A 12,936-nucleotide genomic window follows, 5' to 3' on the forward strand; every position below is an offset into this window, starting at 1 on the left:
AGCGGTGTGGCTCGAGTATATTGCGGGTTTTGTGATTAAAACAGTGAAATAAAATTTGTGGGGATACTGTAATAGAAAAATAATTACCTTTTGGAAGGCGCTGCTTATGTAAGCCCCTGTGATGTTAATGTAAGCAAGCACATGTGGCAAAACACTTTTTGTGGGGCTTTCTGGTTTTGGGCTCTTCCTGTTTCCTCAGCCACGTGTGGAAGTGTCTGGCACTTGCTGGTTTTACTCCCATTCCCTTGGTAGTGTAACCTTCCTGCAGCTTAAGGCACCACTTGCAAGCGGGTAATTCAAAATGCTTGCTTTCTGAAGCTTGCTAGTCTATCTTCTGCCTAGCCTAACGCACACGCGTGTTATTTTGTGTATTTATTAACAATTACTTGCTAAATTAAATCCAAGTTCTGGGCTGTATTCAGTCTTTGCACTTAAGTGTTTTCACTGGACAGGTAGGTCATTTGATTAACACAGCTTCTAGTGATCATAGCTGTGATGATAAAACTACAAAGCTCCTTTAAAATGGTATTTTCCAGTTTCAGTCAGTAATTCTGGCAGTGAACTTCCTGAAAATATTTATAGAAACCAAACATGCAAAGGCTATGAATTTCTCAGCTTGCTCATAGGTAATGATAGTTTAGCTGCCATACTTGCCCATTGTGTACTGAATAGCATAAAAATTTAAACAGGGAAATACTAAGGAGCAGGATAGCAAGACCGTAACACATCACTGGCAATATATTTATTATACAGAGGCATTTCCTACTAAGGCCTATGTATGATCTAGTGTCCTCATTGTGGCTGGGCTGGGGTTGATTTTCTTCCCAATAGCTGGCATAGTGTTGTGGTTTGGATTTAGTATGAGGATAATGTTGATAACACCCTGATGTTTCAGTTGTTGCTGAGCAGGGCTTACACCAGTCAAGGACTTTTCAGCTTCCCCTGCTCTGCCAGGGGCACAAGAAGCTGGAAGAGGGCACAGCCAGGACAGCTGACCCCAACTGGCCCAAGGGCTATTCCAGACCATATGGCGTCATGCTCAGCAATAAAAGCTGGGGGAAAAAGAAGGAAGGGGGAGGCGTTCGGAGCGATGGCGTTTGTCTTCACAAGTCATCATTACGTGTGATGGAGCCCTGCTTTCCTGGGGATGGCTGAGCACCTGCCTGCCCATGGGAAGTACTGAATGAATTCCTTGGTTGTTTTTGCTTACGCGTGCGGCTTTTGCTTTCCCTATTAAACTGTCTTTATCTCAACCCATGAGCTTTCTCACTTCTCTGATTCTCTTCCTCATCCCAGCAGGGGGGGAGTGAGCAAGTGGCTCTGTGGGGCTGAGTTGCCGGCTGGGGTTTTAAACCACGACAACTAGGCTTCAGTTTACGTTATTACAGGTATTTTGACGGTGCTCAGAAATAAGATGCGAGTGTGCCCTAAAGGTCTTGCAAGCTAGTTCAAGCTAGATTCAGGTGCAAGTCAGTGGAAAAATGACAGAGAGTGAAAGTCATTAACAGTCTGAACCTCTGCCAGTCTGCAAAAATAATTAGTGTTAATTATACCTTGTTGAGTATCCTTCTTCTATTGTGAAGCACAACCCACTAAATATGATTAGTGTCCAGTCCATTAGAATAATTTGAACTCGGAAGCATATGATTTTCTAGGGTAACTGTGCATACAATTGTCAATAGCTCTACTTTCTCTCCCTATTGTTATTCCACTGTTACAGAGGCTGTTGATCACAGATGAAAAATCTGGGTATATACCAGCTTCCTCCAACAAAAATCCTTGGACCTCCTTTGTTCATGTGAACTGTCTTTGATTTACCTGTAATTGATGTCTAATAATTATGTCTAATTTATGTGTAATTTATTCATTAAATCCAGACTCTGCTTCCTTGCTTTTGATCACAGTAAGAAAAGCCTCACCATACGGCCTACTTTAGACACAAACTCTGCAAGTCTACAGTGAATTCCCTGCATCTGTAGAATGTAAGTATGCAACTCTCTGATTGTGCACAGGGTTACACAACTACAGCTCTCGAATTTGGTCTGTGAATCCCTTCATTGTTCAATGCAAGCCTTTAACATTGTGACCGCCGTTGGAACACAGTGTACACATCTCCAAATTGCTTTTACTAGCTGTGGGGCAAACGCCCTGGGGTGTTGGAAGGTTCATTTTTATTGCTGTGACTCTATTTTATCTATACAGAGGTTTGAAGGTCACAGAATTTTAAATTCTGGATGAATACAAGACAACACAGGACTCCCTCACTCTGTATTAATGCCATTTCCGTGCCCTTTGCACACGAATTTTAGACTAAGTAGCTTGTATTTCCTTTTATTTAAAGCTGCTTCTATGTAGTATGGAAGCCCATTTCAGTCAAAATAAATATCTAATCATTTGCAATGCTAAAGCTGTTAAAAAACCCTGTATATCAATCTGAGCTAGATGGATCCAATAGAAAAAGATACCAATGTAAATGAGTGCTTTACAACGGTGAATTTATAGCTTTTCAGTAGACTAAATCAAATTTAGCATGGGAGCAGCAAATTGATCTACAATGGACAAACAAATACAAGGATAATTAAAATAACCCCTCTCACTGCAGCTTTCATGCGTACTAACTGCATTCTTGGTTATAATCTAACATTCAAAATGTTCTCCGGTTAAAAAAAGAAAGAACAAAGTAGTTAACCTCATTAGAAACATTGTAGTTTCTCTGTAGTTTGAAACTCACTGAAAAAAATCAGACCTGAGAAGGACTCAGTTGCTCGGTGCTTTTATTTCACAAAAGAATGAACATCTCGGCAAACATGTAGTATCATACTTTCCACGTATCAGCAGAGCCCAGGCAGCAGCAAGATGTTATTGATCGCTATGCTTTATTGGATGTTATAAGGGAAAAAAAGTAAATTGAGCGTAATGTTCAGCTATAAATATTATCAAATATATCCCTGGTTTCAGTCTGTTTAATTAAAATAGATCTTACGCTGCCTCCTGTTGGTCACCTACAAACAGAAACATTTAAAATTAGACTCCACGTTACGAACTGCAGACAGCACATTCTATACAGCCTACACCTTACCTACTACCTACTACTAATCAGAGGAGGTATACAGCTTTCGTCATGGAGCAATAGCAGAAATAAATCTGACCCAGTAAATCTACTCCATTATGTGAAAATAATGAATTTTTAACAGCAGTAAACTGACTTACTACAAATGTATTTAGAATACAGAAAATAAATTCATTAGTACATAAATAATAGAATAATCATCAGGTCTGTGCAAACGCAATCAATATAAACACCTGAATAATTGATATTTATTATAACAACTAAACCAGTATGATAACATTACCAAAGTGCCATAATGTTTTGATAGCATTCTTTAAAAATTAAGATTCTCCAATATAATCATTACTGGATATTAAAATCCCACATACAATATATATTATCTTTGTGTATATTATACTGGTCATGCTTACAATGTGTTCTGTGACATAGAATAGAATACTATTAGAAATGTTTTGGTTACATCGTTTAAGTGCAAATAGTAGATTATAACTTTACATGCAATTTGTATGTTTTAAACATCTTACTGTATTTCAGTGAGAACAGAGGTAATCATGAATCTAGTCACTGACTATTTTTAGAGGAAGGTACTTTTTCATAAAGTACTGTAAGCTTTGAAAAGTCAGAAAATATGTAGGAAAAACTTGCTTTGCATTAATTTTGTGACTTTTTTTTAAATTGCCTAACAGCTGCGTAAAGTAGACTGAAAAATCTGTTTGATCCAGACCTACAGCAGTTACATGCAAGTAATCCATATTCTTCCAAGTAGCATAGTTGACTTCACTGAGATTTCTTACCTCATTAGCGATTAATTACAGGATTTGGAGCATAGGCCCTTAATACTATCATAAAGCCTTGGGTTTAGCCATGACTTTCTAACACAGCTGCTTCTGCACTCAATTCTGCTATCAGATTTAACTCTGTATGTGGAATTGTGGCAAACAGCCTTTTTTTCTTCTGTGAGAGTTGTAATACAGGCTTACCTACATAACTAAAAAAAAAAATCACACTATTTCACAGTAACTTTTCTGAAAGTAATAGTATAAAGTAACTGACACTACTACATCATTTCCTGATCATAAGAGAGCTCAACTCCATTTGAAATCCATGAATGATTTGTCAAACTGGGAACTGACAGTAGTTCCTGTGCAAATGTAGCATACACTATTAAAGAAGCATGTCTATTTTCCAAATTAAGCTTCAGTTTTCACTATATATACTGAGTAATTTACCACATATGTCATTGCTCTATCTGATGTCATGTGCCAGAGGCTTGTACATATAGCAACTAGATGGATGGAAAACTGCCCAAAAAAACTTGCTGTAAGGAAAAAGTTAACTGGAAAGAGCATCACCTGAATGACTGGCTCACTTGCTGTTTATGTGACCCAGCAATTTGGTCATGACAGTGGCAATTAAAAAAACCTTGCAATTCTCTCATCTCTTCCAATTTGCATAGCTTTTATACCCATGTACTATGGGCATAATATGTTACTTTTCTCATTGCATAAATTGCATACTCCTATTACTCAGGTATAAAAACAACACAAAAACAAGCAGAGAATCGGGCCTTGTATTTCTGATGAAGTGACGAGTTGCAATAATTAACAATTAATGAAGTCTCCACGAGTAGCCTTATTAATGCTAAAACTACTGTTCTCCTAGATGTCTTATTTATTTTTCTCCTACCGTTTCAGTAAGCAGGAATAGTATTCTCCATCGCTTTTAAAATATTTAATTCGCTTTGCACTAGCAAAAAGTAGTTGTGCTCAAATATAAAAATGCTTGCATTTCAGTATGGTGATTGTGTAGCTACGTGTACTTACAATATGATTTGGAGACTCACTATGAGCAAAATAAATGTGGAAATTGCCTGAAATACTGAATAACAACAAGCTATTTACTTCTACAGAACTGACACACATCTTAATACAAATAAATTATTGAGTGGGGAGGGTTCCACTCTATTAATCAATGTTCTTCAAATGTGCATAATTTTCATTTACATATGAAAATAATTATGAATGGTACCTAAATTTATAAAGGTATCTGATAACACATTATAGAGTCGGTCACAGAATCGGAACTTTCCACTGTTTCTCTTTTTTAACAGAAGTATGTTGCTAGGCAATATTAAGCTTTAAGCATTAATATTGAGCTTGAGTTTTGCAAAAAGTACATGCAGTAGTGATGTGATAATGAACTTACCGCGGTCATCTCAAGCCATATGAAAGACGTTTTAGATGCCTCACTAAATTCTGTTCATTTTTAAACTACTTGGAAAAGATGTACTTAGATATTTAGAACCATTCTGCCTGGCATAAGACAACCTTGCTACTTAAATGATACTTATATGGAACATAAGGGCTCCCAATATCTTATGCAAATAGCTGGTAAGAAAGAAAATTCTCAGGCTGTGAAAGATTACAAATGAATGTATGAAACCTAGCTAATTTCGGTGTCCTGTCAGACACAGGTCCCACTTTGTATGCATGAGATCAAATTTACTTCACAATGTATGCCTAGACTAATACTAATACTAGAAGTCCGTTACAATTTTAACATTATAATAGATGACTACTGAAAGTTTATCAAGCAATATATTCTGTAACATTTACCGTGTAATATTTTAACACTTAAAATTACCATGAAGTACAAGATAAAGTGTTTTAATTAATTTAAACCACTATAGAAGTTAAAATAAGGAATTCTTTCACCTCAGAAATACTATTTACTTTGACTTTAAATATGGGGATTTATTTTTGTAGCTTTGCTTCTTTTGATATATGACAAGATACCAACTTTTCCCGTAGTTAACCGAAGCAACAACTAAAATTTATTTTGCAGCTTGCTGCTGTAAGCAGCCTAGTAGCTGGCTGCTTAGTAGGTAGCACTGGAGACTTCAGAGATGGAAGACTTCTGTTAGAAAACATCCTGAAGTGTTTTTTCTTTAGTTAACAGCATGACTGAAGCAAAGATACCATGTGAGTCATCCATCCTGTAGAAATCTTGCCCACCCTGCAATACATTATTGAAGTATATCTTGCCACAGTTAATGGGATGAAAACAGAAAGTACAGCTACTACTAAGGCACGAGGATGGAGGAAAAATTGGTAAAACTGAAGAGCTGAAGTAGGATGATAGGAATCATCAGTCTCTTCAAGTTAGATACCTGGTTTTAATGCTGTGAAGGTCACTTTGGCTCTTGCCCTTGCTAAGGTCATTCTAATAAGATCAAGCTGACAAGAAATTCCTCTTACAGGTTTATGAATATAAAAATCCTAAACAAAACAACACTAATGTAGATTTCTTTTAAACTTCAGTTACATAGGGAAAACAGTATCACAGTCAGTTTTCTCACTCAGGAATTTGTCTACTGGGACAACTCCGAATATTACAGAAATAATGGCACATATTACACAATGAATTCCTCGTGACTGTGCTTTCTTGAAAAGTAATATAATTTTGCAAATTATTCAGATAATTACAGAGAAGACTTGCATATAAAATTAAGTAATACTTTCTATATAATGACTAGCATGAATGACAATTCAATGGACTCTTCCAAAAGCAATTCCATAGCATACAATTTAAACTGAAGGTTTAAACAAAACAGTATATATTTTTCCATCTGTAAATTAATACCTAAAAATCTGTTCTAAAATTTGTGCATTTAAATAGATTCTTTTGACTCGGGAGTTTCAAAATTCTCCAGAGCAAATTGTCAGTACAGATGACCAGGGGTCCCTATATTTATTAAACTGAATGACCTGACAGTAAAACTCAGTTAAGGCTCTTGGCATTGGTGAAACTTCTTCCCACTCAGACCTACTGCTGTGGTAGACTTGAACTTCATCTGTGATTTCTTCTGGAGCGTAATCACCACCTAATATATAAATTTTGTCTTCTGTCCCAACTGCCCCTGCATTAAAGCCAGCGCATTCAAAAGATCCTTCCCCTTTCCAAACACAAGTTTCTGGGCAAAAACTGTAGACCTTGTAGGTGGAGAGATCACATATGTACAATGTACAGTTTACTGGAACAGCTTTGATTAGAGTTGCATGGAAAAATTGCCCAAATTCTGCTACAAGCTCAGACCACTGGTCAGTCATAGCATTATACTTAAAGAAACAGTCAAGAGATGGATTAAAGGCATCAGTAATCTCTACTTCTGAGCCAAGGACATAAATTATATTCTGACATGCGCTTGCTTCTGGATAGTAGATACCTCTTGGTAATTGGCTTACAGATTTCCAATCTTTGGAAAGAGGATTATAGGATTCTACATCCAAAAGACTTCGGGTTTCTTGAGCTCCTCTGGTCTTTCCACCTATTACAAACAGCTGATTCAAGGTTACAACAGATGTGTGCATTGTCCTTGGCTTTTTCATAGCTGACACTATGGAGAATTCATTGCTGACTGGACAGTAGCACCAGGTTTGGTCAGTGGCATCATGAAATGGTTCAGCAATATGAAGCCTGACAGTCCTATAACAATTCCCTTTGCATCCTCCAGTTATAAATATTTTTTCTCCATAGCTAGATAAACTTGACCCTGGAAGATCAATCATGTGTGTATGTGGTAGTTCTTTCCATTTATCTGTTTTGATGTTGTAGCAGAATGTATGTCTGTTTTCTCCATCTTCATCAGTTTTATGAACAAATATATATTTTTCTGTTGTTGAAGGACGTGCATCTGGAAACAGGCCACTAAAGTTTTGCACACTTTCAACTGCATCATTGATTATTACTGAGCAATTAGCACTCTTAAGCAAGTGTTCTTCAGAATGCAGAAAGTCCTGCAAAGTCTTTTCAGGTAACTGGTGTAGTCTCACTTTCTTAATCAAATGAGGCAGATATTTCTGTCGTGTTTCTAAGTTGTGTTTGGTCCATTGAAGGACAGCTTTCAACACTGATTCTTCCTCAGGGACATTTAGTTCGTCAGCCTCAAGGCATTTTTGTAATATCTCAAAATTCATCTCCAAAAAATCACTTGATCTGAGCAGCAAGGAAAAGTGGTGCTGTACAAAATCTAGCGCATGATCAAATAAACGGATGGAACCATAACTTTCTGATAGAGAAAGCAACTGTAAGCAATTCACAAGATCAATACTTTTTATTAGAAAGTCACTGCAAGCTTTGGAAAGGAGTGAAACTTGAAGAAATGACGACAGTTGGAAAAGCATTTCCACATTATCATTTGTTATCTCTGTTTTTCCTGTATAAGCGTAATCAAGAAAAGCTTTCACCGCCTTGGGTGATAGATTACTAATAGTGACATTGCCATCATCTCGTTCCTTCATATTAACTTCAAACATGGCTCTGTGAATAAAATATAGAAGATAAACAAGCAAATTAAAGATCTAGCAAACAGCAGAGAACTCTTGATGTGAGAGGAAGGAGACAAATCCGGGACATACAATAAGGTGGGCAGGCTGTATAGGTCTAAAATGTGGACATTCTCATGTCTAAAGAACAATGCATGTGCTTGATACGGTTGAAGAAGAAAGGTGTGGTGATAAGAACATATTCAAAGCGATGGGTCATAAAAATGCTTTGTATGGGTTTTCACAGAGAGCAATGAAGCCTGCAGCTCTCAATGTGAGAGAAAATGTGAAATTGTTCGGACCAGCATCGATTTCAACAGCTTGAGAAAGAAAGGCTGATTTAAAAAATATATAGTAAAAAAGCCCCATGATTTAGGTCATGCACTGTGGATGAACACAGAAAATTAAGCAAAAAAAGACCTAAATTGCAGGCTGAGCAAATGGCAGGATGGATGATGGGTGCATTCCTCAGAAATAAAAGTAGGTGAGGGGTGAAAGAGGAGAAAAAAACATGAGGAAACTTAATTCTTGGACAGATAGATATATGGGTACAGGCAGATGTCAGAAAAAAAAGAGATTTTGACATAGGATTGCATGACACAATGAAACGTGTGCAGAAAGTAGATTGTGACAATACAATGATGGTTGAGATTGTGGAACAAACTATCGATCGGTAGATTTGTGCAAATTTTATTAAACTTTTTCACTAAATACATAGTAACACTTAACTACTTCACACAATCTAACAGGGCAAGGTAAAATAATTAGTTTTTCAAGCCGGTAAGTGCTGGCAACAGAATAATGCTGCAGCATCACTTGCTCTACCCTCCCAGAGCCTAAGCATCAGGCTGTGATAGCAATGGCTTCTAAATTTGACAAGATGATAGCGCAGAAAGATTTAGATAAATCATCAAATACTAAATATATAATCTGATTATTAATATAACAGCTGGTCCCTATTAAAAAGAAGAGTATTGTATCATAGCTTAGTTATACAATTGATACCTGTATCGTATGTGAATTTTAAAATCCCATACTTTTATGAAGTCAAAGAGAAAAAAAAAATCACAGTGTATGGCATACTCTTTGGGAAGTGAACATCAGGTAAAGCAGGAACTTGTCTGACCTCCTGAACAAGAACATAAAATTACAGTGAGACATGTAGTCCCAAAAACCTTTTTGCGTATTAAATGATGATCCTTAGAATCCTTTCCTCTTTAACCCAAGACCTATGATACAAACCTCTAAATTACAGAGTAAAACAGCAACTGAAAAATAGTATTAGAAGGAGAGCAATCTAAGCAAAGGCATTGATTCTGAAAGCTAACAAGTAGGGAGCAAAATGTTGCTGAATCTTGGCTTTACACAGAGAAACCAAAATTAAGACATGTCCAAAGGCCAAGGAAGACAAATGGTGTTTCATTTTAAAATTTATCTAGTGGACCTAGGTACTTTTTATTCCCTGAAGGTAATAAATGGGCCTGTATTCCAGGACAACTTACGAATTTGATGGCTGCTGTTATCAACTGTTACATGCAGGCAGAGGTCTCTCCTGGCAAATTTTAACCAGAAGAGCCTGTAGGTAGTAAAAAGGCCACAGATGTTACCATGTGCTCAACTTCAGTTCTAAAAATTACCACTGGAAGCTATTTCATCCTAATACTCCTTTCTACCCCGGCATCTCTGTGCTGTTAAGCAGTAAACACTTGAAATGCAAGTAGTTCTGTGTGTCAGAGAAAAAACAAACCTGCTGCTACAGTGGAGAAATAGCTTATTTCACCTGCATTTCTTCTTTTTTCAGCAGTCCTAAGAACACACCTAGCCTATGTCCTCTATCATATATGGCAGACTCCCACAGACCATGGGATGCTCCAGGCCATTTGAAAATAACACTTGTCACCTATGTATAGGCAGCTGAATCAAGCTCATTAACTCATTTCCAGGAGCCCATTTGTTCATTATTAGAGCATCTTACCTTTGTGTTTTAGTAAAGAGTGTATTTGGAAACAGACTTTCAGTGTGGAACTGCAAGTTTGAGCCTTACTAATAAAAAAGTTAGCAAGGATCTTCATAAATTAATATCCTGTATGTGAATGATCTGTCTGTCCCTTAAGAATGCATAGCTTTAAGCACCAGAAGGAAGATCACAGATCCGTTTCATGCTGAAGGGCTGAAAACTGTAGTTTAGAAAAAACATAAGATATCTGTTTAAATACCTCTGAAGACAAACTCTACTATACTGACCACTCATCTTAGAAAAACAAAATCCAGCCCCATTCCAAGACCATGTACCATTTATCCACAACTGCTCAATGCAAGATATATTTGTAATCAACCTTCAATGTTTCACAATATAAATGTGTCAAAATATATATACAGACTGTCCCATACAAAGTCAAAAAATGCCCTTGCAGACCTTCAAGTACAGATACAGGCAACAGATAAGTCTGAAAGATTCACAACTTGCGTCAATTCTACCTAACAGCAGAACCATGCACTTATAGTTTGACATTTCTATTTCAGAGTATAGACTGCTGTCTGAATCTCAAATTCATAAAGTCCTAACGTCATTTTGAAAATACAAACAGATGTTATATGGGGTATGGTTAGGCATCTGACACTGTAGTTTTGGTTTGGGTTTTTTGCTATCCTTAATACAATGTTTGAACAGTTTGCTCAAAACTCTGCAGACGTATGTAAGTTGTGATGACTTATTTTTAATTTATGTAATTATATTCCTTCCCTCCTTCTCTCTCTCCCTCCCTCCCTCCCAGAGAACTTACAATCCATGTCCTGCAAACTCATGCAAAAATTAGGTTTACCTGAAAAAATCACTGCACGCTGCCAGTACACAACGATGACAAGGAATTATTTCATCTTTCACAAGAATTTTAAAGTCAAAAAATGTATTTTGTTCTCTGAACTTTTGTAGTACTTTTAGAATTTGTTGTCCATGACCTTCAGCCACTAAGGAATTGATTTTATTTTCAGGAACAGAAATTCCGTTGCAAATAGGTCTGCTAATGTAATCCCGTTGATTGGCCATGGTTTCTTCAATCTATTCCTGAAACTGAAATGGAGAAATAAGTAATTGATTTTACAGTCTTTTTATAAAAAAAAAATAAATCCATGTACCATAAAACAAAACAAAAAAAAAAAAACCAAAAAAATTCCCAGCATTGAATTTGGTTTTTAAGTCCTACGCACAGTTCTGAATTTCTGTTAAAAGTGACTTTTACACTGAATTTAATTTGATTATACTTCCACTTTGCAAAATATACACACATAGCATACTTTGAAAAGTAAAACGTCTGACATGTGCCAAAGAACAACTCTACAAATAGTACCCACCTGTAGCAATTTTTTCAATAAGGTCCACGGGAAGCACACCAAGGAGTGTGTTAAAATTTTCAACAGTCATTTAAGAGAAACACTAGTCCTAGGCTTAGCCTCAAAAAACTCCAAACTCTTACAATTTGATGTAAAATGAAGATGGAAAAGGAAATAATCATACATATTTTTAGATTCCAAAAGGCTCATCTGTATACTACAAACCCTCAAACTCAAAGCAGACCAATGGTCTTTCTGGGGGAAGGGAGATACAGGCTACTAGACTACATTCTAAGTGGATTCCCGTTAGGCATTCCGGACTAAAATAACCAGAATATAAACAAACACCGACAGCCTGTCCTAATCACAGGATTGCTAGGGCTTACCAAATGGGGTCATTTAGAGATGGTTTGGTGACAGGGCAACTTTGAGTGTTTAGTCAGTTGATGTTGATTTTATCTTTTACCTATACTCTTGCTTTGAAGCTGTATGTTTGCTTACAGCTTATGCTGCACACCATGAGCTTCATTTACAGTGCTGTAAATTAACTGGCTTCAGAACTGATTTAAATTTAAAGACAGTGCAATGTCCCTTTCAGCAGCAAAGTTTTTCTGGTGAAAATCCCTATGCTAAAGTGCATTGTTTGTATGGTAAGTTGGGCTTCACTATTTTTTACATTAAAAATATTTTACTCCACTTTGACAACAGAAAGAAACTTTAAATGTGAGTGTATTTTATTTAAACCTATTTAAAGTGCTATTTATACTGCTATAGATGCATAAACTGCCCTTACTTCAAATTTGAGTCAAGCTTGCCTATTTTAAAGCTTAAGGAAACATTCCAATGTTTTTCTATTGCAGGATTCTGCTTCCACAATTCCAATTAAAATTAGCAATAGATAATGGCCCACCTGAATTGACAAAGAAGGGGATAAAAAATTCCAAGCCAAACCCAGAAACCAGAAAAATATTGGTTTGGGTTTTTAATTTCATGAAAAGGCTTATCTGATAACGTGATACATTCAGAGCAAACTAAGCCATCAGGCAGTCTTCTTCATGGGAGGTACTTTCATAGCAGACTGATCTATACTTTAGCTAGTCAGGTAGCTCCAACCACAAATAGACCTCCATGTCTCCTGGAATAGAAGAGATCCAGTGATCTTGCTGCCAGCACTGGCACCCTTGGAGCAGGCATCTTCTCCTTCCCATGGCT

At 36.7% G+C, this 12,936-nt stretch overlaps 1 protein-coding gene across 5 annotated transcripts in view; it reads right to left on the reverse strand.

Annotated features, from left to right (window-relative positions):
• Positions 1-2,774: 2,774 nt before the first annotated feature.
• KBTBD3 (kelch repeat and BTB domain containing 3) overlaps positions 2,775-12,936 on the reverse strand; it is a 17,733-nt gene continuing 7,571 nt past the window's right edge. Inside the window, exons 1-3 of one of the 5 annotated variants that reach the window (XM_009643042.2) lie at positions 12,635-12,929; positions 11,217-11,464; positions 2,775-8,389 (exon numbers count right to left, since the gene is read on the reverse strand). In XM_009643042.2, the coding sequence (XP_009641337.2) occupies positions 6,769-8,389; positions 11,217-11,440 (1,845 nt within the window). In that variant the 5' untranslated portion in view covers positions 11,441-11,464; positions 12,635-12,929 and the 3' untranslated portion in view covers positions 2,775-6,768. Of the gene's footprint in view, positions 11,111-11,216; positions 11,465-11,745; positions 12,930-12,936 lie in introns of those variants that run through there. The other 4 variants (XM_035898508.1, XM_035898509.1, XM_035898510.1 and 1 more) reach the window with 4 other exon arrangements.

The sequence above is a fragment of the Egretta garzetta genome, unplaced genomic scaffold (genome assembly GCF_000687185.1).
Source record: "Egretta garzetta isolate BGI_Z169 unplaced genomic scaffold, ASM68718v1 scaffold217, whole genome shotgun sequence".
NCBI lineage: Eukaryota > Metazoa > Chordata > Aves > Pelecaniformes > Ardeidae > Egretta > Egretta garzetta.